This window comes from Leptopilina boulardi, unplaced genomic scaffold (assembly GCF_019393585.1).
Source record: "Leptopilina boulardi isolate dan_hultmark-lab unplaced genomic scaffold, ZJU_Lbou_2.1 LbouV2_202, whole genome shotgun sequence".
Taxonomy (NCBI): Eukaryota; Metazoa; Arthropoda; class Insecta; order Hymenoptera; family Figitidae; genus Leptopilina; species Leptopilina boulardi.
Genome location: NW_026137755.1, coordinates 158,623 through 184,662, shown reverse-complemented (window position 1 = coordinate 184,662; position 26,040 = coordinate 158,623). Strand labels below are relative to the sequence as shown.

The following is a 26,040-nucleotide window of genomic DNA, read 5'->3' as shown; positions in this document are numbered from 1 at the left end:
AATTATTGGAATTATTAGTCGAAGGTTCCTCGATAAAAAGAAGAAAAAAAAAAATGATTGTACATTGTATGTTGGCAGAAGCGATTTCCCCTCCCTAAAACCCCCCACCCCCTTCCAAACAGAAGAATAATCCAAAAAAAAGTTAATAAAAAAAAAAAGATAATCACACTCTCGGAAAAAAAAAATTTGTACATTTGGATATTGTAATTTATAAATGTACCTTATTTCTTCTTTTCGTATATAAATATTATATATACATAATGTAATAAATACAAAAATAATCACGAATTTCTCATCCAGACTAAGAAAAATTTCGAATGTAAAAATAATAATGTAAAAAAATATCAAATATTTGAGATAAAATTTTTATTCAATAAAATTATGTCTCGATGAGTAATCACGTGATTTAAAAAAAAAAGAAGAGCTTGAAAAGCAGAAAAAAGGGACGCAATATCAATTTCTCGGTGCACCTTCGAGATTAAGTTTCCTATTTTTTTTTCACGACATTTTTCATACAATACAAGATTTTTACATCTTTCACTCGTATATAAATATATATATATATAAAAAAAAGACAATTACGTCCGTTGATCTCATTTTTAAAAAGTAATTTTTCGGACGCGAACGATTTTATAAAAAAAAAGAAAAATTGTAATTCTATTTTAGAAATGTAAAAATCGTTCGCATCCCAATATTGCGATTCTCATCCCCGCGAAGAATCCAAGCAACTGCCGATTGACGGACGTTAATTGTCGCTCTCTTCTTTTTTTTCGTTACAGCAATTTCAGTTTTGTATTTACCACGGGAAAAAAAATAGCCAATAGTATCACATCAATAAACCATTAAAAAAAAAAACCAAATTTGTATAATCCCAGAAATCCTTTTTCCTAAAAAAAAAAAAAAAAAACAAAAAAAAACAAAAAAAAAAAAACAGAAACCTCCTAAAAATCTTATTCTTTCCAAGTCACCCGACATCATTCCCCCCACCCCCTAAGTATGAATGAATGTGTTAATAAATGTAAGAGGGAAAGCATCGAGCAAAGAACGACTAAAAAGCACATATTCGTCGGACTGTAGGGACATTTTGCATTAATTGTGTAAACACGAGAACTTAAGGAGAAAGCAAAAAAAGCTATTTAAACAAAAACAAAAAAAAAAAAAAAATCGCAGAAAGGGCGGAAAACAAAATGTACGAACGAACATTGATACTACTGTCTTCGTTATCCTTTTTATTTTTTATAATATATATAAATATATATATATATATAAAATATATATATAGATAATGATACGTCGTTTCTCCGTTCGACACGCTACTACAATATTGACATTGTCGCATTATTGATTATTGATTATTACCATTATTGCGAACTATTAATTATTACGATTTATGATTATTATTATTATTATTATTATTATTAATATTATTATTATTAATACCTTTTATTATTGTCATTATTATCACGATTATTATTATTATTATCATATTGATGACGATTATTGCGATTATTATTGCGATCATCTTTATGGTTATTATTATTATTATTATTACTATTACGTGGTACAATAAAAATTTAATAAGCATATTGAGTTTTATTATTGAATTAGAATTTGGTTTGTCTTATTTATTTTAAGGCAAGTTTTATCTTTAGTTCTGTGACCTTTTCATTAAGTTCCTATATGATATCAATGATAATATATATGTGTATAAAACATTAAAGCAATAGGGAGAAAACAAATTTATCTTTTTAAATACTTTTAGTTATCAACGAAGAACGACGAGATCGTGAACGTTTGCTGGGATATTACGCTTTTTTTTTTAATTTAAATAAAAGTTTTTAATTTGGACATTTGAAAAAAAAAAAAATTAAATAAAAATGTTTCGTGTAACTATTAAAATTTGTCGTAATTTTAAATTTGGTGAAAATTCATCAACAAAATTAGAATCGATTATTAATTATGAGAGACGATATTTATCGACACAAGAGGCGAAAAAAACTTGTCTTCATGATCTTCATGTGAAACATCAAGGTTAGAATTATTATTATATTATTATTTCGAGTTAGCCCTCCCACCCCCATGTTTCTAATTTAAAAAAAACTTTTAATACACAGGCACACAAATAAAATTTCAATTGCCAGAATTGCCATGTGATAGGTTCTCTTCCTTAAGATGTATATCTAAAGAGAAGAACGTAGTCCGACCTTAAAGTTAGTTCGTGTTCTTTTTCTACAGACATAGTGGGGGGCGTGATTTTTGAAAAATTGATTTCTATGGGAATTTACTTAATTTCTATATCTAAAACTGAATTTTTGCTTCTTCTGAATGTTGATTTGAATTCAGTGACTTTAATAACATAAAAATTGGATATATAAAAAAAATTTAAATGGCGTTTTTTGGGTTGCTATAATTACAAATATGATGTTAGTTTATAAAAATTCAAAATGGCGGATCCAATATGGCGGACAAAAAAAAGAACCGATTTTTTAATTTTTTGTTTCTTGAATATCTTACCCTCTTATGGATTCAAATGATCTCAAGAGTGGAGCTCTTTTTCTCTTTTGTGAAGTTTTAAGTCTATTGTATATATCTTTTTAGCGTCCAACAGTATTACAATAATTATATCGTATAAGAATGATTTCATACTGATCATAGGTAAGCGTGAGTGCGAGAGAGACGCTAATGGAATTGCGTATAAGAGTGTCTTCGTCGCACTTGTGAGTTGGTTTATAGTCAATCATTTTTACTGTATATATTAAACGACTTTCACTAAGTTCATAAACTCCCGTATAATGTAAAAATGCAAAAAATTTAATAAATTTTAATTTCTTAAATACCTTATCCCCTTGGATTGATCTCCGGAGTGGAAAATTTAATGAATTTAAAAAAAATCCGCTCTGTCTACCTGAAACAAAAAATAAATTCAATTAATGTAAAAGTGCAAAAAATTTAATGAATTAAAAAACAAACTGCACTGTTTACCTGAAACAAAAAATAAATTCAATTAATAATTCAATTTAAATTAATTAAACACTAAATGATTATTTTAAATCTGTTTTACCGACGTAATCCATCAAATCTGTTTCATCAGCAGTCGGTAAAACAGTTTTTTTTATGTAAACCGTCAAATAAGTTTTACCAGCAGTCGATACAATAGTTAGAGTAGAGACTAAGAATTATCATCGATTTAATCACTCTAATCTGTTTTATTAGGAGTCAGTAAAACAAATCAGTCTAATCTGTTTTATCAGCCATCAGCAAAATTTATTTTACTACTACTTTTTAAAATAAACATATTTTCACTGAATTTTGATTTTTTTTATCCTCAGGCAAAATTGTAAATTTCTCCGGTTGGTTATTACCAGTGCAATATAAAGAAGCAATAGCTGCATCACATCAACACACGAGAATGTTTGCGTCCTTATTTGATGTTGGACACATGTTACAAACGCATGTAACCGGTAAAGACGCAACTGAATTCCTCGAATCCTTGACCACAAGTGATCTTAAAAATCTCGGTCAAGGATCAGCTACCCTCACTGTATTTACCAATCGAAATGGAGGAATTTTGGATGACCTAATTATAACAAAAGATCGTGAGGACAAATATTTTGTTGTCTCCAATGCTGGTAGACGAAATGAAGATACACAATTATTATTAGAAAAAAAAGTAAAAATTCAAAATATGTGGATGATATTCATGCGTTCCATTCGTTTGTTTCATTTAATATACTTCTTTTTGTAGGATGAATTATTAGCAAATGGAAAGGATGTGAAATTAAATTTTCTAGATCCCCTCGAGCAGGGTTTAATTGCCCTTCAAGGGCCAACATCAGCAAATTCATTACAATCGTTGTTAAACATTGATTTAATGAAACTTCATTTTATGAATAGTATTGAAACTGAAATTATGAATGAGACAGTAAGAATATCAAGATGTGGTTACACTGGGGAGGATGGCTTTGAGATTTCAGTACCAGAAAAAATTGCCGAACAATTAGTGGAAAAAATTTTGACGATACCAGATGTTAAACTCGCGGGACTTGGAGCAAGGGATAGTTTAAGGTAGGATCCACAGGTGTGTGGGTGGTGCTATTCTTATTTTTTCGACCAATTTCCGCAGACTGGAGGCTGGTCTTTGTCTCTATGGACACGATATCGATGAAAATACAACCCCCGTCGAGGCTACTCTAACTTGGCTTGTTGGTTCGTATTCAATTTTAAAAAATAATGAGCCAAAAAGAAGCATTTTTTTTTAAATTTAATTTTTAATTAAAATTTTTAGAGACGCATGAATTTTCATATATACATTTAATTAGAATTTCTTTAATTTAGGTGAAGTTTTATAGCTAAAAAAAAGAAAACTTAATAGTGAAATTATTTTTCAAGCTAAAAGACGTAGAGAAGAGGACAATTTTCCAGGAGCAGAAAATATATTGTCACAAATAAAAATGGGCGTGATGAAAAAACGAGTTGGTCTTTCAATGGGTCAAGGACCACCAGCAAGAGAAGGTGCTGCAATTTTAACACCTGAAGGAGAAAGGGTGGGTAAAGTAACTTCCGGTGGACCAAGTCCTACTCTTGGAAGGCCCATTGCCATGGGCTATTTACCCCCTAACTTAGCAAAAAATGGTAATTCTGTCCTTGTTGAAGTTCGAGGAAAAGTTTACAAGGCCATTATAACAAAAATGCCTTTTGTCAAAACAAATTATTATACCAATAAATAATAAATTTTTTATTTAAAACAAATTTTTGTAACGTTTTTTTTTTTAAATTAATATAATAAATTTCATATTATAAACTATCAGTTTCTACAAATTTTTTTATTGTAAAATTCCATGATTTTTAGGCAACATTCGGTGAAAAGTAAATTCGGCTATATAATAAATAATAATAATAAAATTATTAATTAATTTTTTTATTTTATTTATAATTGTATTAATTATAAATAAATAAAAAAAATTTTGTTGTTTGTACTTGACACCAGATGGCAGCACTTTTCAGTAATAACAGTCACTGACATCTATTAAATATACTGGGAACTACTTGATTAAGTGACTCGCATGATAATTGATGACAACTACTTTTCCAACATTAGGTACTATATTTTAAATTTTGATTTTTTTCAATAAGAATAATTAAATCAAGCGTATTTGAAAATTTTCAAATTTTTAAACTGGGTTACTATAGAATAAGAACCATTTTTTTTTATTTTTTTTTTTTTATACAACGAGTATTTATTTGGAATCTGTAAAAAGTACTACGTCGAGCTAAAATACATTTATTTTTTTTTTTTTCATAAAAAAGATCACGACTTCGCTTTGATGTTTTTAGACCCTAAATATATTCATCTAAAAAATGTATTTTCCATCACATTCAAATTCTACGTCTAGTTTTTTTTTTTTTCTTTTTTAAAGAGCCTTATGGCAATCGCAAAAATATGCCATTGTAAACTTTTTATAGCAAAAGTGTAAACATTTTTATCAAAATTTTTTTTTTTAAATGAGATCTTGTATTTTTACACAATATAGTATATATAAAAAAAAAACCCTATTTAGAAGATTCGCCAAGAAGACTATTTCTTGAGATTGACATTTAATGTGAAAATAATTTCCAGTATTTTTTTACATTAAAATAATTGAAAATACTGGAACTTTTTATTTCACTATTTTCTTTTCAACTCTTACTGTAGTACCTCTCAATTATCTAATATAAAAAAAAAATTAATTAACTTAAAACGTTATAAAGCACCACTTAGCTTTATTCTGAGCAAAACATTTAAGTAGATATTTTTTTTAACTCTTATACAAAATAATAAATGTTACTAAATGCAATCGTTGTACAAAAGTTATAAATGCAAAAATTCGAGATAATAAGAAAAAGAAAGTTGTATACAAAAAAAGTAAAAAAAATTATTACTGTACCATTTAAGAAAATCACAATTTACGAGTATTACGTAAAATTGACATTATAATTGCACTATTTTATTTTACTTTTAAATTTAAATTTACGAAGATGAAGAATATTTTTTTTCTCAAAGATTCAATTCTCTACTCTTTGATCATATATTTTAAGATTTTCAATTTAATGACGAAATATCAATTGCAATTACGACTAATAAAAATGTTTCTAAAATTTATATATATATATTTATATATATAATATAAATATATAATTGTATAATAATTATTTAAATTTTATGGCAATACAGACATTGAAGCGTGAAATAATTCGGTATATTTCTAGAGAAGATTTTTGCAAATTTTAAATCTTCACTCTACTTCTTTTTTTTTTATCTTCAAACATTTTTATTCTTCCTTTAATGAAGATGAAAGACATTGGTAAACTTTTATAATATTTTCAACCTTAAAGGTTTAAAGTTTATAGTTTTATAATTTTATAAGTTGAAATACAACTTTTACTTTCACATTTAGATATTTATTGCAAAAAAAAAAAATTGTTTTCTTTTTATGAAAGAAAACTTCTAAAATAATGAATGATATTTTGAAAATTATAAATAAAAGATTACCATTTTTTTTTTCTTTCAAATAAAAATACCAATATTATTTTCATGCCACTGGGAAATTTGAGAAAACATTTTTTGTAAAATTTTAATTAATTAATTTTGTTTTTGTTTTTTTTAAACAAAATAAAAATTGTGATCAATTATCATTAATATTTTATGAAGAAATTCCATTTGTTGGTTTTTGTGGAAATTTCACCAATCGAGTGAGCATTGATGTAATGCATGGAATTTGTTTTTGTTGATGCATACTAGCATTGTCTGGTGTATTTGATTCATAATCAAGAGCAACACGTTGACAGACAAATGTTAATAATGTCAAAAGATCATAACGATTTCCATTTTCACGGAATTCCGTGCATAATGCTTGCATAAACCAAGAGCCGCGAGTTGTATTTCTCCAGGAATAGAATCCTTCAAAAAAATAATGTTTATTTATTTGCATATATATATATATATATATATATATATATATATATAAATAAGGCATGTGCCCTTTCCAACAAATTCTATCGAAATGTTTTTAGACTGAATGAAAAAAAAAATTAATTAATTACACACAAAATGCTTAAAAGAAAAAGCTATGAAAATAAATAATAAACAAAAAATATTTGAATAAGCATATATAAGTAAATATAAATAAATAAACATTAAATATAAGTCAATTTGAACTAAGCAAAAAAAATAAATAAATGTTTTTGCACACAGGTCCAGGATCAACTTTAAGTCGCAAAAATGTAACTTTAGTCACATTTCATTATATATAAACAAATGTCTATATTTTTAATTCTTAATAAATATTTTTATTATTATTATTATTATTATTATTATTATTTAATATTATTATTGTTACACTGAAAAAAAATTTATTTGAGTCAATTAAATAGTATTTGTTTCAAATACAGAAATTATTGGTTTAAGTAAATATTTGATAATAGTCAAGTAATCGAGTATTTAAATCAAATAAATTTTACTTCAGTGTTTTATTATTATTATTATTATTATCAAATATTCATTATTAACTATTGCTATTAATTATTTTGTTTAATAATAATAATTAAATAATATTTTCAACATGGATTCAGTAATAGAAATATTTTTAAAAAAATTTACCGTTCCTTTTTGTCTTCAAAATTTTTTTCAGTCAAATTTATGCAAATTAATCTAATTATTATCTGTTTAATAAAATAATTGAAATTATCGTCAACTATTAAAATTATTTTCGTTTATTCAATAAAATAATCGAAATTTTCTTTAATTATTAAAGCAATTAAAATTATTTTCAAACTATTTAATGATATAATTGAAATTATCTTCTAATAATAAATTGAAATTATTTTCATCTATTCAATAAAACAAACGAAACTACTTTTCTTTCAATTTTAAATAGAAAAATGCTACTTGAATTATTTTTTATTTTTTTTAATTAGTCGCATTTTACACTATAAAAATCGAAATAATTTGTATTTTTGTTGTAATTTGAAAGCAGTGAAAAAAAAGTAATATACTCTGAGCCCTGTCGCATATTTTTAAATGCAAAAAATATTTTTAAAAAAATAAAACTACTAAATCAATTTAACCGGACCAATTATAATTTTATTCCGAGTTAAATCCTAATTTACAGGAAACAAAAGAAAATGATTAATAAAGTATTTATTATTTTTATTATTATTATTATTATTAATATTATTATTTACCTGGAATTGTGGAATAAGCAATCAAAAAATCAGCATGACTTGGAATACGGAATGTATTGTGAGGCATTCCATCGGTTTCGGTTCGTTCTTTAAGTGTTATTCCACCGTCGAGTTTGTCACCCTGACAAGCTTGAATGAAAAATAATTTTGGCTTACCAGACAATGAAGGACATTTGTCAGCAGTAAAATGCATCCAAATTGAATCAGCTTTATATGGTGTGTCATGGGCATAAAGTAAACCCAATTCGCCATGTGATAGTACAGCGACGAGCACGCAATCATGATTTGAATGATCCATTTCTGCGACTAATTACAAAAATAACAAAAGAAAAACAATTTTTAAATGTCAATTAAATTAATTCATTTTTCTTTTTTTTTATTAATTATTTTAATTTACGTAGATTGAAAAAAATAAATAAAATTCACCTCTTTCTAAATTCTTTATAATATCACGATGTGCCAAATTGTGAAAATCATTTACTTCAAAGCCAAGATTACGTAGTGTATTAACGAAATTTTCACAATCAACATTTGTGCCACAACGTTGTCTTAAATGGCTTACATTAAAGAATTCGTGGTTAAAAATTAACGCTACTCCTCGTTTTACATGACTCATATTATAATGGGTCGCATAACGCTCGGTTGGTGCCAAACGAAGAGGTCCTGGAAGAGGAGACACTGCATTTCTAAATAAAAACAAAAAAAAAATTAATTATATTACAAAGAGAAAATATTGATAAAACATTAATTTTTACAAAAATTTATTCATTTATTTTCTCTAAATAAATAAAATAAAATTTTAAAATAAGAAAATATTGAAAAAATATTACGAGGAATAAAATTTATATTAAAATTTTTTTTAAATTGAAAATATTAAAAAAGAAACAATAGTTTCAGAAAAATGTAAGAATCATCCGTTTATCTTATATAAATTTCCCAATAGTGTTATTTATTTGATGAAATAAACTCTCCAGAGCATATTTCCATTGTCTTCGGAGAAAAATCAATAAGCACGTAAACAATAGACACTTGTGCCATAAGCTACTTTGCCATGTAATATAACATAACGTACAAAAAAAAAACTCGAATTGTTCCAAGGAAAAAGCAAATTTTAGAATAACAATTTAGTCCTTGAAGTTTTATATATTTGTAAGGACTTTCTATACACATAATGCATGGCAACAGCAATATGGATGTAGGATATAAAAAAAGAAACTTATATTTTTTAACCTTACCTGCTTCCATAGCCAAATGCATCGCCAATATCACTGTTATTCACTGGCAGATTATCATTTTCTTCTTGTGACACTGAAGCCATTTTTTTCTCACTTTATTTTCTTAGAAATAGAATTGATTTGCGTTCAATGCACGCGAGTAACTGGGTTTTTTTTTTCTTTTTTATTCGTTTTGATTCACAACACAACAATCACAAATTGCTTCTACATAGAATAAATGGCGCATGCGCGAATAACTGGCGATCGATCACGTGATGCGTCATACAAAACATATTATTTTATCCAGAAAAATAATTTAAATTTTATCCACAAATGAGTTTTTTAAAAATAGAAAATTTCAATAAATTAATTTACCAAAATTCATTATATTTTTTAGTTTTTCTAATTTTGTAATTTTAATTTTCAAATAAGAAATATTAATCAGAATCTTGATTTCTGATATAAAACCTTTACCATTGGCAACACTGACATGTGAAGTCGGACGCAACGCATTCTGACGGTAAATTCAAGTACTAATAAAGTGGGGGTAATATTATTGCGGTTGACGCAAAAAAAAACAAAAAAAAAATAAAAAAACATAATCTAACAAAAGGAGTAAACAAAAATTATAGAGCACTTTACAATTAACTCTACCAAAATGGGAAATTTATTTTGATATGCTCACATTTCGTGCACTGTCTGCCCATCCCTGATGAATCTATTAATTTTGTAAGTTCCCGCCATTATGCGCATAAATGTGTGCGCTTGGACAAATTTAAAATTCTATGGTAGAACATTTTTTCTATTGACTTTGACCATAACGGCGAAAGCCGCCAAAAGTAAAAGGGGTAAAAGGAATAGCAAGTAAAGGAAAAAATGTTTACTAATTGCATTTCAACAATCGAAGTCTGGAGGGTTTATAACTAGTTATCTGAGGGTAAAATGTATAAGGTAAGATTTATAAAAATATTAAATAATAATATTTGTTATTAATTTTATTAATTTTTGTAATTTTATATTTTTCTAACCTCAATTAAATAATAAAGAATTTTATGAGAAAATTAAAATGAAATTCCATATTAGTTTAAAAAACTGCTTTATTGTGGCAGAACACATGTATTATAATAATACCAGCGTATAATCAGGAAGTTCATTAGTACATAATTTACAAATTACCACGCAATAATTTTCAATTGAAAATTGGTATACACATGATTTCATATTTTTTTTTGTCGATATTAATTGCAGGCGGATTTGGGAAACAAATTTTTTTTTTTAAATAAAAAACTAAATTTCTTCTTTTTACGAAAATTGTCACATTGTATATTTTCAATTGTTTTTGCATATTTATTATTATTTAAAATATTACTAAAAAAAATAATTAATGTAAATAATATTTGTGTGCATGAATAATATTTTTTTTTTTTTTAATTAATAAAATAATTAAATGACAATTTTTGCATAAGAAGGAAATTTTTTCACACACAGAGAATTTGTTCCAAATCTTATAAGTTATTGAAATATTTAATATCATTGACTTATTTAGGGGAAAAATTCCTTTTATCACTGTTGTTGAAATCAACAGATATGTGTAATATCAATCTATATATTTTATAAACATTCATGAACAAAATTTTCCCTCGCCGAAATAAATAGAAAATTAAATTTTTCTTTACTATTATCAAATCCCAAATCCGAGTAGGAAACTTATTTGTTTTTTTTTTTGGAAAAAAATTATTTCAAGAAACTCGTAGGACATAATATATATATGTATATAATGACTTCCAATAATTATGCAGTTACCGCTTTTGTTCCACACTTTTTCTGTAAAAGATTTATTATACGCTTTTTTTTAAAAAAAATTTATTTATTTTTTTCGAATAACAATAATGACTCGTTTCTTTCGACCAATGTTTTTTTTACTCTCTATAGAATTTAATTGAATTATATATATATATATTTATTTAAGAGACATGAAAATAAGTTTCAAAGATATTAATAACTGCGTATAATAACTTCGATGCTCAAATGTAACTTAATTAATTAGTCAATTAGTTAATTTTTTTTTTCTTAATTTGTGACTGTTCATCACACTTAGGCTATAACAATAATAGCAAAATTGTTGTCTTTTCTTTCTTTTTTTTTTTTTTTAAATATCTCTGACCCACCCCTTCTTCTAATACCCCTCCCCTACCCCCTTTTCTCAACCACTCGGAAGTTAATTTACAACTATTATAAATATTATTATTATTAATAATTGTATAAGTTATTCATTTATATATTATTACCGACTCTGTTATTTACTATAATATAAAGTTAAAAATGCGGGAAGTTTAAATATCTGCGAATGCACGTGTACCTAATCGACGTTATTTTTTTTTTTCTTACGGTATATGTTTTATAGATCGTGCAAAATTGGTCTTTAATTATAGAGATGATTCTCTATTTTTTTCCAGGAAATGTAAATTTAATTTTCTTCTTATCATTTTTTTTTATGGTATAATGTGAAGAATGATTTTTACAATTAATGAATAATTTTTTGAAATAAAAATTTAATAACAATTTTAATAAATTTAAAAACAAAAAAAAATAATAATTTATAATTATATTTTGATGTAAATAATTATTTTAATTTGCTTTTTTTTAATAGTAATGTATGTTGATGATAAAAGCAAAGAATTAATGATAATTTCCAATTTTGCGCGTCTTCGATTTTGACTGCCAATCTACGATTGAAAAAATTTTGTAAACCTACTTTTTTTTCACTTTCTTGAATTTTTTTTTTTTTCTTTTTTGACACGAAGCGTTGGTCGAAAAATCGTTGATGACTTAAATGTTTTATAAATTTAAACGTTTTTCTTTTTTTTTTGTTGTATTTTATACCGTTTGCAACTGCGACATTCTGATATTAAAATTGTTGATATTAGTCAGCTGAACAATAAAACATCAACCAACAATATTGGAATAAAAGAGGTAAATTCTACTTTGCGATTGCTTTTCAAAAGCGTACACTTTTGTTTTTTTTTTTCTTTTCTTCTATATGAGGAATTAATTCACCAGTTTTATAAGGTGTTTCGCAAATATAATATTCTATTTGGACAATTATTAGCATTTTAAGAATTAAAGGCAATCCAATTATACATAATTTCCCCCCTCCCCTTTTTTTTGTCAGAATATTCTGACATTCCGGCACAAAAAAGTTTGGACTCTTCTTTTTTTTTCTTTTTCTTTTTTCTTTTTGTTACTTTAGGGATACGCTATATTACAAATATTATACAGTGAATATAACAAAATTCCTGCAATGTGCGCGCGGTGATTTTATTCGCAATGTCGTTTACATTCAATTATATAGCATTTTAAAGCTTATTACAATAAATATATTTATATATTGCGCAATCGGACTCAACATTATGGCCATTTATACTCATGCAGTTTTTTCTTTATACGTAAATATAATTGCAATTTATTTATAATTCAGAAGATGAAATTTATTTTTTTTTTTTTGATAACTTCAGCAAATAAATTTAATTATTTTTATATCAATTACTTAATTTTACAATAATTCATACCAAGTTCATCAGGACTACATTCATCAAATAAAAAAAAAAAAAAAATTCTTAAATTAATACTAATTTGTTTAAATCTCACAGAGACGCAATCGCATTAGTTTATAATTGGCGGTATCGTACAATAATAATTTATTATATCTATCCTACTATATTACAAAGGATTTTCTTTTTTTTTCCGTTAATTGGGGTAATGAAGATCTGGCAAGTATCTTGTTTTCTTGCACTTATAAAGAGAGTTTTAGGTATCAGTTTTGAAAGTGAGGCTTGAAACTAATGCCATATAATTGGAATGGATTTAATGTGGTTTATAGGAAAAAGCGACTAAAGCTGATTTTCACAGAGCGATCCCAAAAAACTTTTTTCTTTTTTTTTTTTTATTGTCGCTGAAATGACCGCGTTATCAAAACATTTCAATATTCAATTATTTTTTCCCTTCAATTAAAAATGTTCAAAAATATATTAAAAATGTATAAAAAAAAAATGTTACATCTCAATATAATTTGATTAAATACAAGATTAGTTGAAAAATATTTATAGAAATGATAAATTTTTTCAAAAACTTTTTTTTATGTCAATGAATTAGTTTTGATAACGCGATAGCTTCGCGAGGATCTACTGTAACTATAATATATAAATACGAGTTTTTCGTTTAAAAAGTATTTTTTGCTATGATCTGTAAACGATGAAATTGTTATTTTTTTTTTAAGTGTAGAAATTGGAAAATTTGAGAATGGAAGTCAGTGTCCTCGCATTTCACACATTCAACATGTTTTGTAACAATAAAATTCAACAAATAAGGTTGCGATTAATTCGTGTCACTATTTTTTTTCCAGTAAATTATTAATTTTTTTTATAACTAAACTTTCAAATCACTTATGCATTTAATTTTTAAATTATTTTTTTTTAATTAAAATATTTTGGTACTATTTTTAGATAATTTGAAAAGACAACAATACTTGTTGTATAAGATTGTTACAAAATTCACTTTTTTTATATAATATATATATATCTCTAAATTACGTTTTATACACATAAGTCAAAAGTTTTTTGAGTTATATATTACTAATCGTACAATTTTTAATATCTATAGTTCATATATACAAATTGTAAAATGTCTCTGATGAAAAAGTTGTTTTTTTTTGGCATATAGTGTGACGTTATTTCCTATTTTTCTTTCTTTAAATATCTTTATCTCTTCATTTATTTCATTTTGTGTCACTAAACACAATGGTCACTTGTACAACTTTTTTTTTTTGTACACAATTCTCAATAAGACATGTTGATTTTCAAGAAATCGCAATAGTTATTTTCTTATATATATTTTGTTTTCTATTTTCTTTGTAATTTTCTTGTATAATTTTTTTTTCTTATTTCTATAAGATAGAAGACAATTGATCACTCTGTGTTTTAATCCATTTCTAAATATATCTATATTAGTAATTCTTACTCACTTATAAGAAGAGTATTTCTTTTTTTTTTTTTGTTCTTATTTTGGAAATATGTTTTGGAGTGAGGCGATTCAAATTTTAACTCAAGAAAAAAAAAATTGTATTAAACTAAAATACAAAAAAAGAGGGGAAAAACTATTTTTAGTTTCGTTGAATCAATAAAGAAAAAATGAAACTATTTTCCCGCTTCTAAATAGATTGAATATTATGCGAACTTATTTTTTTGGCGAGGCACGACTGGTCGTCAATTTTTTTTTTTTTTCTGTCGATAGTCGTACCATTTATTTGAAAGATACGTTCTTTTTTTCGCGAGAAAATCGAATTTCCCTCTGGACTCAGTCGCGAAATTGACGTTGAAATGTTTGTTTTTTTTTATTTATAAAATAAACAATTTATTTTTTTGAACTTTTTTGGATATAGTAAGAGAGAGACTATTGAAAAATGAATTTTTTTTTATAATTTAGAAAATAAATTTTGTTTTTTTTTTCCTTTTCTTTCATGAAATTTGTAATAACGTATAGCATATATATTGTTTCGTTCAATATTTTGAGCAAATTGAGTATCAAAAATTGTGCACGGATATAGAATGAAATTTGCGTTTATTTTTTTCTTCTTCTTTTTTGTGAATATTGTATATATTTACATCCATTGAGTGCCAGATCTTATTTTGAAAGACACATAAATTTTTTTATTCAATAATTAGAAAAAGAAACAATTCGAAAACTTTTTCTTCTTCGGCAAAAACTTTTTCTTTAATCGACTTTGAAGTTAAAAATCAAATTTTATTTCAATAAAAAAAAAGTATTAAGCTGATTAATTTTTTGTTTTGTTTAATAAAGTGGTTTTTATATCTAAATTTGTTGATTCAAAAGTTTGAAGGAAAAAAACAGTGAAAAGTGTAACAAATCAAAAGTAGATCGTTAAATTCCGGAAATAAAATAAAGTTTTGAAAGTTAGATATAATTCTTTGTAGGTGTATAAAGTTGAACAAAATGAAATTCATGGCTTCTTGAAATCTTTCCAATAGTTTGAATCTTTTTCCTCCGAATAGAGAAACAAAAGAATCTTTTTTCTTTTAATTGAAATTTAATAAAAAGAAAAAGTTTTCGTAGGTTTGAAAAATAAAAATTGAATATATAATTTGATTCGACTTTAGTAAACAATTTTTTCTGTTAACATAATCGAAAATTTCATTATAGTGCCTCATTGACTGGTCGCACATTTCCATTGATTTTTGTTCTTGCAATTTTCTTGTTTTTTTTCGTTAATATATTTATACGTATATACGTAAGAATTACAACAAGCTCGTCGCAAATTGGTACCTTAATTATTATTATTGAAATTGTTATTTATTTGGCAACACAAAGAACGATTGGATATTCGTTAGATGCTGGCCCGATGTTGATACATTGGTGGTAGCTGCAAGAGTGGCGTTAAAGGCGGAGGCCGAAGGTTCATAGCCGGAAGTTGTTGCATCGGTAGCAAATGTGATATTTTGCCAGGCGACCGACGCACTGTAAAGCGTGGTAATCGTCGTCGTTTCTTGTAAAAACCACTGCATCGACAACTACAAACCGACGCCCCGTCATCGTCCAGAGAGATAGTGTCACCCTGGTTACCCAACTGACCCGATAATATCGAGCCATTCGCTGTTATCACGTCGCCTTCCAGTCGCACCGCACCCTGCGCAGCCTGTCAATAAATTATTATTATTATTAAAATTTACTGTATTTAAATTTTTCATACAAAGATCTTAATGTGCCAAATTTCATCACTCTGAGTCAAAATATCTTTAAGTTGTTGAATTACCTGCAGAGCTTCAGCTTCATCTCTTTTTTCATCCTCTGTGTTCATCGTTACAAATCGTAGAACGAGAAGATTCAAAGAGGCAGCCACGATGGCAAGTCCAAAGAGGATAAAGATCAAAGCGAACATGACATATTCGGGCTTTTCTTCGAGAGCCCTATTTTTCTGTAAGGCTACCATGTCACCAAAACCGATTGTTGTCAATGTAATGAAGCAATAGTAGACAGAATCAAAGTAGGACCAGCCCTCGTATCTAGAGAAAGCGGCAGCTCCGCCTGCGATGGTTAGGATCGAAAGTGTTGTCACCACACAAATAAGATTTATTTCCGAGGCCTTAAAAATAAAAACAATTAATTAATCTCCATTCTTATTTTACTTCTATTTTCATTGGTAAATAAAAAAAATTCACCTGAACGTTCCTGCAGTTAAGAAGTCGTTTAACATTTCGTATCACAACGGATGAGAATTTATTCACCCGTTCTCCTATGCTTTGGAACATCACAAGGCCCAATGGTATACCGACGATCGCATAAAACATGGTAAAGAGCTTTCCCCTTATAGTATTTGGTGTCGAGTGTCCATAACCTGTAGGAATAAATCGATCTTAACGAGCTTCTTTGTTATCGATGAAACTATAGCTACATATTATATAAAAGACGTCGTAAATTTTTTTTTGTGTGTAAAAAATAATATATTTCTAGCGAAGTAGAATTTTTCACATTTTTTAATAGTTTAAAAAAAACACTGCTATATTTAATTGAAACAGATGAGAGTGGGCAACAGTGGATCATATTAAGAGTTTGGTAAAGTTAGTAATTCATTTCTCAGAAAACTGAAATCAGCCCACTCTACCTTATAGAGAAAAAAGTTTTTAAAAATTATAAATTTCTTTTAGTTTTTGAGCTGATTTTTTTTTGAAAACTCAATTTACTACATGCTTTCTAAGTATTGTTACGGAAGTAAGGAAAAAAGTTAGTTGGACTGAATTCAGAAGCGAATGAAACACATAAATCTCGAGATATTGCCGGAAGTCCTGGGTTACGATTTGAGCTCTCTTTCTCTTTCTCTTTGAAAAATGTTGAACTCGGCTAGAAAAGTCGGGACTAAAGCCAAGTGAGACACATACTTTCAGTTCTGTTTTTGAGAAGATAACAAAAGCTTGCTGAATAGAGAGCTCAATACCTATGTATTTAATTAGCATCGATTTTTGTTATTTTATATCCAAAAAGATTAAAAATTTGAAAATATATATTGTAAAAGGAGGCAGTAATAATAAACTTTATGTAAGTGGATAAAACTTTTTTTTTGTTTATTCACTTACCGATAGTGGTGAGCACCGTGGTTGCATAATAAAACGCACCGGCGAACTTCCACTGCTTACCGGCCTTGTGTGGTTCATATTTCAACACCACGGTTTCCATAATCTTGTAGTCCACTTCGCTTATGTTGTATTTATTAATAACCATTCTTTCAATGGCTGAAAGAAGAACAAAAAAAAACATTAAAAAATGAAAACTACATTACAATTTTCCATTTAAATTCAATGAATCTGAATATCTATATTCAATTATTTGAGAAATTATTTTATAGAAGGATAATGAAAATGGGAATTAATTCTACCTGTAAATTTTCTCACTTGACCGAAATTTATACTAAATATTTTATGTGTCGAGTAGCATTTCACATGCATCAGAAGAACCTTCGATATTGTATATATGTTTGGCTTGTAGAAATTTTAATTATCAATTTATCCATTTTACCCATTTCCAATATTGTTAATGTTTATATAATGAAATTATTTCGAAAAGGGATTATAATATACATCTATAAAACAAATATAAATATTCATTGAATTTCAAAATGAAAAAAGTTATTTAAAAAAAAAACCCCAAAAATATTATTAAAAAATCGAAAAATATTTTAAAACAATTATGGATAGTTTTCTATTTAATGGGCTATCAGATTAAAAAAAAATCTACCATCTAAAGCTTCCTTGCGTCGTTTTTCTGTTTCGGATTCGAGGACGTCAAAGATTGCAGCGCCAACGAGGAGGTAGGTGAACGTACAGACGATCAACGATAGGGTCCGGACGTTTTGCTTCTTCATTCTCTAGTGAGCCACATGCTCACTAGCTGGGCCTCAGCCCTAACTACTTGCATTTCTTAATTGATGACAAAAGAGGGTGCCGGGCCCATGACACCTTCTTTTTCTATTTCTTCTTTTTTTTTATTAATTATAAACCCCTTTCCACTTTCGAACAAGGAAGGTGCCCTCTTTCTCCCTCACACATACAAACACACACTCTCTCTATCTCTCACACACACATACTCTTACACACAAACACGCACACATTCACTCCGTCCAATCGCTACAGCCCCGGCTTGCGACTTCTTTTTTTTAAAGCGTCGTCTTTGCGAGCAGGTCTTCCGTTATGCCGCTTTCGTTCATCTGAAATGAAAATTTTCATCATTTTTAATAATTTGTTAAAATTTTACTTGACTATATCTAACAAGTTTCAAAAAAAAAAAATCCGTGATCTAATTTCGCGGAATCCGTGAACTAGTTTCACGAATTCCGTGATTTAATTTCGCGGAATTCGCGACCTAGTCTCACGAATTCTGTGACCTAATTTCGTCTTTTAGTTATCCTGTAATTAACATATTTTCTACTCTTAAAAAATGCATTACTTTATTGAAGTTCAAATGGGAGTTGAAATTCTTAACAATATATACATTAATTAACGGAAATAAGTATACTTCGAGACAATATTATTCTAATGTCTGAAGTGAAACACAAAAGAGAATAGTAACGTGATAAGATTATATTGATGCGCAATTCGAAATAACTTTAGAATGATTAAATTTACATTTTCTTAATTAGAAAAGTTGGTTTACTGTAGCTCTGTATCTATTAGAATAGGTGAGAAATAATGTCGATTGTATTTAAGAAGAAACACAAAAAAATGAAATTATTATCGACATTAAAATTTTTTTCAATTAATTGTACAACATTAATTTAAATTCTACCTTATAAAATTCTGCTAAATTAAAATTTTAATACAAAAATTTTTTGTTTTGTGTGGGTAATAATTATTCTTCTTATCAATATTTAAGTACATATTTTTTAGTAATATTTAATCAATGAGACGTAATATTTAATTTTAGAAAGCAAAAAAAAAATTCTTACATGCAGCTTGTTTTGTGTTTGACAAAGGGTTGAGCAGAATATGGCAGTGCTTTCGCTGCTCCCTCTGCCACGACCCCTCCATTCCTCGGCTTAACAGCATTCGTTTTCAATTTTGACTGAAAAATTAAATGACATTTTTATATATAAGTCCATTTTACGTGCGGAAATGTAAATTTTTAATAATTTTTTTAAAATTATCAGAACATTAAAAACATTTTTAAATGCAAAGAATTTATTCTTATTTCAAGAGTACATATATAGCATTCACTGAATTTAAAAAACAATTAAAATATTATAATTATTAATTCTTAAATTCAGAATACTTTTTTTCAACTCTACGAAAGAAACTTGTTGATATATATAAATGACAATAAATATTTGCATATTATTTACATATGTAAATGTTTACTGCCACATATTGTAAATGAAGTAAAAATATGGACAGAAAACATTGACTAATAAATAGTAAATATATATAGTATGTGTATCTTGTATACACTGTCATCATCGAATCAATGACTGCTTATCATAAATTTTACTATATATTGTACGGATTTTCTGTGTCACGTATGTGATATGAATAATTCATTTATAAAGCTCGCGAACATATATATATATATATATATATATATATATATATATATATATATATATATATATATATATATATATATACATATATCACTATTTCCATTTTGTTTCCTAAACAATTCTGATAATCCTTTGAATAACATACAACTTCCTCTTTTGGGAATAGGAAAAAAGTATTCGCTAGTCAATCGCAAAACTTTTAATATGTATTCACCTTGAGCAAACAATTTGCATACTTGAAATTGATATAAATTTATATATCGATAAAAAATATTTAAAAAATGTGAAAATTAAGCTGAGAAAATGTTCTGTAAAACTGATATAGATTTCATATATAATTTTTTTATTAAATTCATCCCTAAAATAAGCTTGTGCATAATAAAAAAATGCATTAAAAGTGAACGAACATTTTTTTTGCAAATAATGTGAAATCGCGATTTAGTTTGGATCGACAAATTCAAAAAGTTTTTGCCGTAATTCGCATCTTTCTGGTTAACCGCGTTTAATCGTTAAATTTCAAGCGCGAGTGATAAAAATCGCGCAAGTCTTTTTTGTCCCTGCTTTGAATTCTCATGAGTTTGCTATTTTTCTTTTTTTTACCTTTCTGTCTTTTTTTCTTCTTTTCTTTTTTTTCATCCCAAGAAAAAAAATCATCATTCCCCAATAACGAGAATATTAAGCGTCTGAGAATCTCGAAAGAACCAACGCAAATTCTTTTCGTGGTTTCCCTCTATTCCTCCCCTCTATATAATATTTTCATGTATTACAAAATTATGTATATAATTTAGAGGTGAAACGTGACTCGCACAACTTATTTCTTCAGCTAAAAAACATGAGAAAATAATAAGAAAGTTGGGATAAATTTTTTTTTGTCAAAAAAACTGTTAAAAATTTACATCACTTTGTTTGAAAGGGAATATAGGAAAGTCTCTTAGACAAACAGACGTCATATTAATAAATTGTATTAAAAAATATATCAAAATTGTAAATAAATTATAAGTGATATCATTTATAACTTATACATTTTTCTTTCTGTTTCAGATGACTACGGGCAAGAGAATATATAAAAAAATGAAGTGGCTTCGAAAAAAAGGTTTGTTTTATATTAAAGATGAATAATAAATAATATAAACAAAACAACACAAGAATAAGATCTATATTGACCGTTTGTCAACGGCTTTAGATCCTATCAAAAAGTAATTAAAACGGTTTGAAATAACGTTGCTTTAAATGATATATGATTAATATTGAACGGGATAAGTTTTGCTCAAGAAATAACAGTTATTTGCAAATTCCCATATTAATTTCGTATATTAAATTTAAGAATAAACTGCATCAGATTTAGAATATATTTTCTTATGCTGTACTATACAGTAGTCCATTGTCTTCCGTAATGTAGTTAATTTTAAAAATAAAAGAGTAAAATGAACAATTACAAAATTTATTTGGTGTTTCAAAAGCTAACTGAAAAGTAAATTGTCAATACTGTGGGGAATTTGTTGCTTTACGTTTATTTTATATTGCAGTAAAATCTAGTTTAGTTGAGCGGCGAAACGGTTCACTTGGAACCGCAAAGTACTCAGACGCATATATAGAACATTTTGAAACCATAATAAAGACATTTTGTCTGTATTCTATATATATACACACGGAATGTCAGTCGTTACTCATAGGATTAAAAGAGACATACAATATATATATATTTTTTAACGTACAAATTATTTCATTTTATGTAAGAAACTTTTTTCTAATTAAAAAGAAGGTTCATAAGCAATACACAAAAATGCAGTTAAAAAAATTCTAAATCTAAAAATAAACTATGTTTTGTTGCAGTTTACTCTTAAATTTAGTATATTCTAAAATTACCCAAGTTTTCAAAAATAATTGTATTTTGAATATACATGTACTTATATTTATACAATTTTTACGAGGCAAAAAGACATTCCTAACTGCAAGCTATATACAAAATATATATCTACTTAAATTGTCAGTCTGACCTGAAACGTCTGTTACTACTTATTGTGAGTAGTACAAGTCTGTCTGTATATCGACTTGCTGTGTTGCTTTTGAGAGAGGAAATATTTCTCTCCCATTCCCTCTCTCTTGGAACATATATTGCATCTTTCCACTTTGTATCAGGATTGTATATATATAGTCGTTGATACAACTGAGAAAATGTTTTACGCGGTTTCAAACCAAAATAGTACAATTGAATTGTAACACTATATTCTATTCTAGTCTCATCAAACAATTTTAAAAGTAAAAGATACTAAATTTAAGAATACAAAAAAAATTAAAATACGTGATATATGGTTATACTGTTAATTATAAATATTTAAATATAAATTTAAAAAAATATATATATTACACATATATAGGTGTATTCGTGTTATACTGAAGTATTCATTTCTTGGTTCAGGTGCTATAAGTTATTCACTCAAAACTCTCATTAAATAGACAAGCCGGTAATGCACTCGTATATAGCTTTCGTGTATATGACAGCACACGTGAAAGTCCAAGCCACAGTTTCTCCTGTATATGGATCTGGAAATTTATGCTCTTCGTACCCTTTCATCTCAGTTATACTGGTTTATATTTTTTCACTACATATATAAATAATAACAAAACGATTTCTTTTTTTTAAATACATTTTCCTTACAAAAAATAGACTTTTTTTATTCAATATATAATGAATAATAGCAAAAAGCCCTTCATTCAGGTTTTGTTTAGGAAAATTTTTTAAATAGTACGTTCAGAAACGGAACTTATTCGGCTTCTATATAAATTGTAGTTTTGAAGACAATTGTTAGAGTTAATTTTGAGAGGTTAATAAGTTTCCATCAAGAACAGTGACTCCTTATATATAGTTGAAACAATCAGGCAAATATAATAAACCGATAATATTGAATGGTGCTAAGAGCAAGGCAATATCATTTGCTATTAACACCGACGAGGCATGCGGCAAAGGATGCAACAATGGTGGAAAATGGCTGCTTGTTATCTCGAAATAATGAGTCGACGATGGTCCCAGGAAATAAAGGAGAGGGTTGGGTGTCTGGAGTTGTTGAGACCACACTTTCATCTCTATATAGCTATGATGCATTGTGCCAAAAGTCTTGTATTTCTCTCGTTGATTCTCTCTCTTTCTCTTTCTCTCTCTCTAGTAGGCCTTTGAATAAACTGATCTCAACAGTCGCCAAACTTTAATTCAATATTGTACTTCAAACACAAGGAAATTGCACGTTACAGTTTATAGTCACTTTTAGAGTCTCTCTCTTCCTGCATTGTGAATTGTGATTGGTATTGATTTTTCGCTCATTATTTAGTAGAATAATAATTTACTATTACTGTAGATTCGAAACAAAAAATCATTTAAAAACGGCTTAAAACTTATAGTGTTCGCTATTTTTTTTACCTTAAAATTATATTCAATATTTTTTAGTCGATATTTGAATTGTAAATAATTTCAGTCAAAATTGGTCTTAAAATAAGATTTCTTTATTTAAAAAAAATATTTTAAGCCCAATTTCGATTAAAAGTACTTTCAGAAATAACGATTTAATTTAAGATTTATATAAAGCGACTTATGTAAATGATATTGCGACTCGATTTGAAGGTACTTGAACTTATCGGCGCGGCAGTAAAATACGAAATGTACTTCCGGTTGAGATTTACGTTCAAAGTAGCCGTTCACTGGCATAACTTTTGGCCACAGAACAAAACTAAGTTACAAAACGTTACATATATATAATAATAGTGTGCGGCATATAAAATCCAGTCAGAGACGATGACACTTGCACTTTATTGTCAAGAACGTAAACTTCCCCATTGTTACAAATTATCTGCTTGAATTTAACTCAAGTTTTACTCAATATTATCTTTTTTTACTGCTGTTCTAAAAAAACCTATTTTTTAAGATTTAAAACTATATGAAAAGCTAAATTTATTTTTTTTTTAAACATAGAATATTTTTTAGTAAAGTTAGAAATATTACATTTCTTTTTTTTGAAGAAATGTATGCAGAAATAATTTAATTAATATGAGAAAGAAAGAAAAAAAAAAAGAAATTACAATCACAATGTAGTGACTGCAAAAATTGCTTTCATTTTTCTTCCATCCTCTCAAAAATCTAATATATATTTACAAGCTCTTTTAGATTTATTGTCTGCAGAATAAAAATGCCTGTTTTTACTTCTCTTTTGTTATAAAATTGTTTTTTCTTGGTCTTTAACGACAAACAATAATTTTCATCTCATATAATCGTTGCATTTACGGAAATTCAATTTTACTTTCAGTGCGCACCAAGTTGCAATATTCCATTCACGTATATTACCTATTCTATTTCTTTCTATTTTCTCTTCAAAGAGTGAATTGCATGCGACTAAATTCTCCACCATACGCTATTGTGTTGTATATATATAGTTTTTTTGAGGGGAAAAGTCTTCTAAAATCCTCTATAATATAATTTTGAAAATTGATTTTTTTCTTCTCAAAATTATAAACCTATAACTTATATTTGTTTCGGTTTTCCCTTAACTGCGCAGTTATATAATAGTGACAAAGCGCCTGTTCTGTGGCTCCCAAAGCGTCAGTAGATCATCGCCCTCCCTCTTTTCCTTTGGTTATGATTGCCAAACCTTTATCTATTGGTTGCAGTAAATCTCACTTTTGGACCATCACGTACCAGCGATTGAACCCAGATACGATAGAAAATGACCGGTAAAATAAAAATTGCAGGTACCAAACTTTATCTTTCATTTTCAAAGCAAAAATATCACATTTAGAAAAAAGTTTTTATTCCTCTCAATAAAGAGAGGAAAACTTTTTTTAATACTTTAAAAAAAATTGCGTCATAATGAAAGAAACTGAAACATTGTTTTATGTATGTGACAAATTTTTATTAAGAAAGTAGTTTTTTTTAAAATTATTTTTAATTTTTAATGGTTAAATCTGATTTTTTTATTGCTAAAAACTATAAATAAAAATAGAGTACAAGAATCGAAAAATGATCCGTTGATTCAACTCGTCACGTTATATTATATATATATAACCTGCAGTGATAAATCAAAAGTGAGTTTTCATTCTTCCTCCTCGGTCATCCATCATTCCAAAAGGGACAACGAATAATATACAACTGCAAATTGTAAATGTGGTAGTTTTGCTAAAATCGACAAGAACTTTTTACATGCACACATACACAACCAAAATGAAATTCAAAACCCGTCGCGTTTTTTTTCACTAAGTGCTTCAAGCTGATAAATCTTTTTTCTGCATTTACTCGTATTCTTTATTATATATAGTGAAACAATGTAAAAAAAGGAAAACTTTTTATATAATTCTATTTTTTGCACTAAAAAACTAGATTCTAAATTTAAGAATATAATCCATCTTTTATTCTTATTACTCTCTAAAGAATTAGTAAAAATTTTAACTAATTTGAATTAGTGTGCTTTTTGCTTTTGAATTAGAATTTTATTAATTCTATAGTAAAATTTTTTTTAGTATTAATTAGTAAAATTTAACTAATTCAAAAGCAAAAAGTGAGTCACTGATTAAAATTTTAAGAATCTTGTATTTTTAAATATTGAGAATATTCAATTTTTGATTAAATATTGTCATTTTTAAAGAAAATTTTTTGACTTCGTTTGACATATTTGTTCCAAGTGCGCAAAGTGCTTTTTTGTGCTCATGGAAAAACGACTATTAGTCATCGGTCAACTGGATTCATTTTATGGGTTAAGACAGCTCGAGTGGTTAGCTATTATATGGTTCTTACTTATCTAATATACGTTCACGTCGGTAAAATATACTCTAAAATTGAGAATTTTTAGTAATGTATATTTTTTTAGAGGATCAATTCTTAAATTTCTTATAATGTTTTTAATTTCGAATTGACCCCTTATATAACATGATGTGCAATCAATATCTGGCTCGTAACATTTTCAAAGAGTGACATAAAATACAACTGACCCCCATATAATCTCCCATATATGTCTCGATTTCTGG

General features: G+C 27.0%; 3 protein-coding genes across 3 annotated transcripts in view; 1 reads left to right on the top strand and 2 right to left on the bottom strand.

Moving 5' to 3' along the window:
* The first annotated feature begins 1,643 nt into the window (after positions 1-1,643).
* Positions 1,644-4,804, top strand: LOC127278382 (aminomethyltransferase, mitochondrial). Its single transcript, XM_051300089.1, has 5 exons — positions 1,644-2,031; positions 3,330-3,670; positions 3,746-4,065; positions 4,124-4,206; positions 4,390-4,804. Exons 1-5 carry the CDS (start codon positions 1,878-1,880, stop codon positions 4,725-4,727), a joined length of 1,236 nt encoding a protein of 411 aa, XP_051156046.1. The 5' UTR covers positions 1,644-1,877; the 3' UTR covers positions 4,728-4,804.
* A 1,075-nt stretch (positions 4,805-5,879) lies between these two features.
* LOC127278255 (caspase-1-like) lies at positions 5,880-9,674 on the bottom strand. The gene is made up of 4 exons (XM_051299869.1): positions 9,456-9,674; positions 8,647-8,906; positions 8,221-8,526; positions 5,880-6,937 (listed from the first exon to the last, which is right to left on the bottom strand). Exons 1-4 carry the CDS (start codon positions 9,536-9,538, stop codon positions 6,681-6,683), a joined length of 906 nt encoding a protein of 301 aa, XP_051155826.1. The 5' UTR covers positions 9,539-9,674; the 3' UTR covers positions 5,880-6,680.
* Positions 9,675-12,446: 2,772 nt separating this feature from the next.
* The window catches only part of LOC127278463 (two pore potassium channel protein sup-9), a 66,930-nt gene continuing 53,336 nt past the window's right edge, over positions 12,447-26,040 (bottom strand). Inside the window, exons 2-7 of the mRNA XM_051300197.1 lie at positions 19,444-19,559; positions 18,237-18,705; positions 17,579-17,734; positions 16,667-16,842; positions 16,261-16,590; positions 12,447-16,143 (exon numbers count right to left, since the gene is read on the bottom strand). Of these exons, the coding sequence (XP_051156154.1) occupies positions 15,835-16,143; positions 16,261-16,590; positions 16,667-16,842; positions 17,579-17,734; positions 18,237-18,363 (1,098 nt within the window). The 5' untranslated portion in view covers positions 18,364-18,705; positions 19,444-19,559 and the 3' untranslated portion in view covers positions 12,447-15,834. The remainder of the gene's footprint in view (positions 16,144-16,260; positions 16,591-16,666; positions 16,843-17,578; positions 17,735-18,236; positions 18,706-19,443; positions 19,560-26,040) is intronic.

What these genes read in the sequence shown, in the direction of transcription:
- LOC127278382 (XM_051300089.1), top strand. Translation starts at nt 1,878, where the DNA reads ATGTTTCGTGTAACTATTAAAATTTGTCGTAATTTTAAATTTGGTGAA. An exon ending in GGAGCAAGGGATAGTTTAAG is followed by an intron (nt 4,066 to 4,123) that starts GTAGGATCCACA and finishes CAATTTCCGCAG; the next exon opens with ACTGGAGGCTGGTCTTTGTC. An exon ending in TACTCTAACTTGGCTTGTTG is followed by an intron (nt 4,207 to 4,389) that starts GTTCGTATTCAA and finishes TTATTTTTCAAG; the next exon opens with CTAAAAGACGTAGAGAAGAG.
- LOC127278255 (XM_051299869.1), bottom strand. Translation starts at nt 9,538, where the DNA reads ATGGCTTCAGTGTCACAAGAAGAAAATGATAATCTGCCAGTGAATAAC. An exon ending in GCATTTGGCTATGGAAGCAG is followed by an intron (nt 8,907 to 9,455) that starts GTAAGGTTAAAA and finishes GTTTTTATTTAG; the next exon opens with AAATGCAGTGTCTCCTCTTC. An exon ending in TATAAAGAATTTAGAAAGAG is followed by an intron (nt 8,527 to 8,646) that starts GTGAATTTTATT and finishes TTTTGTAATTAG; the next exon opens with TCGCAGAAATGGATCATTCA.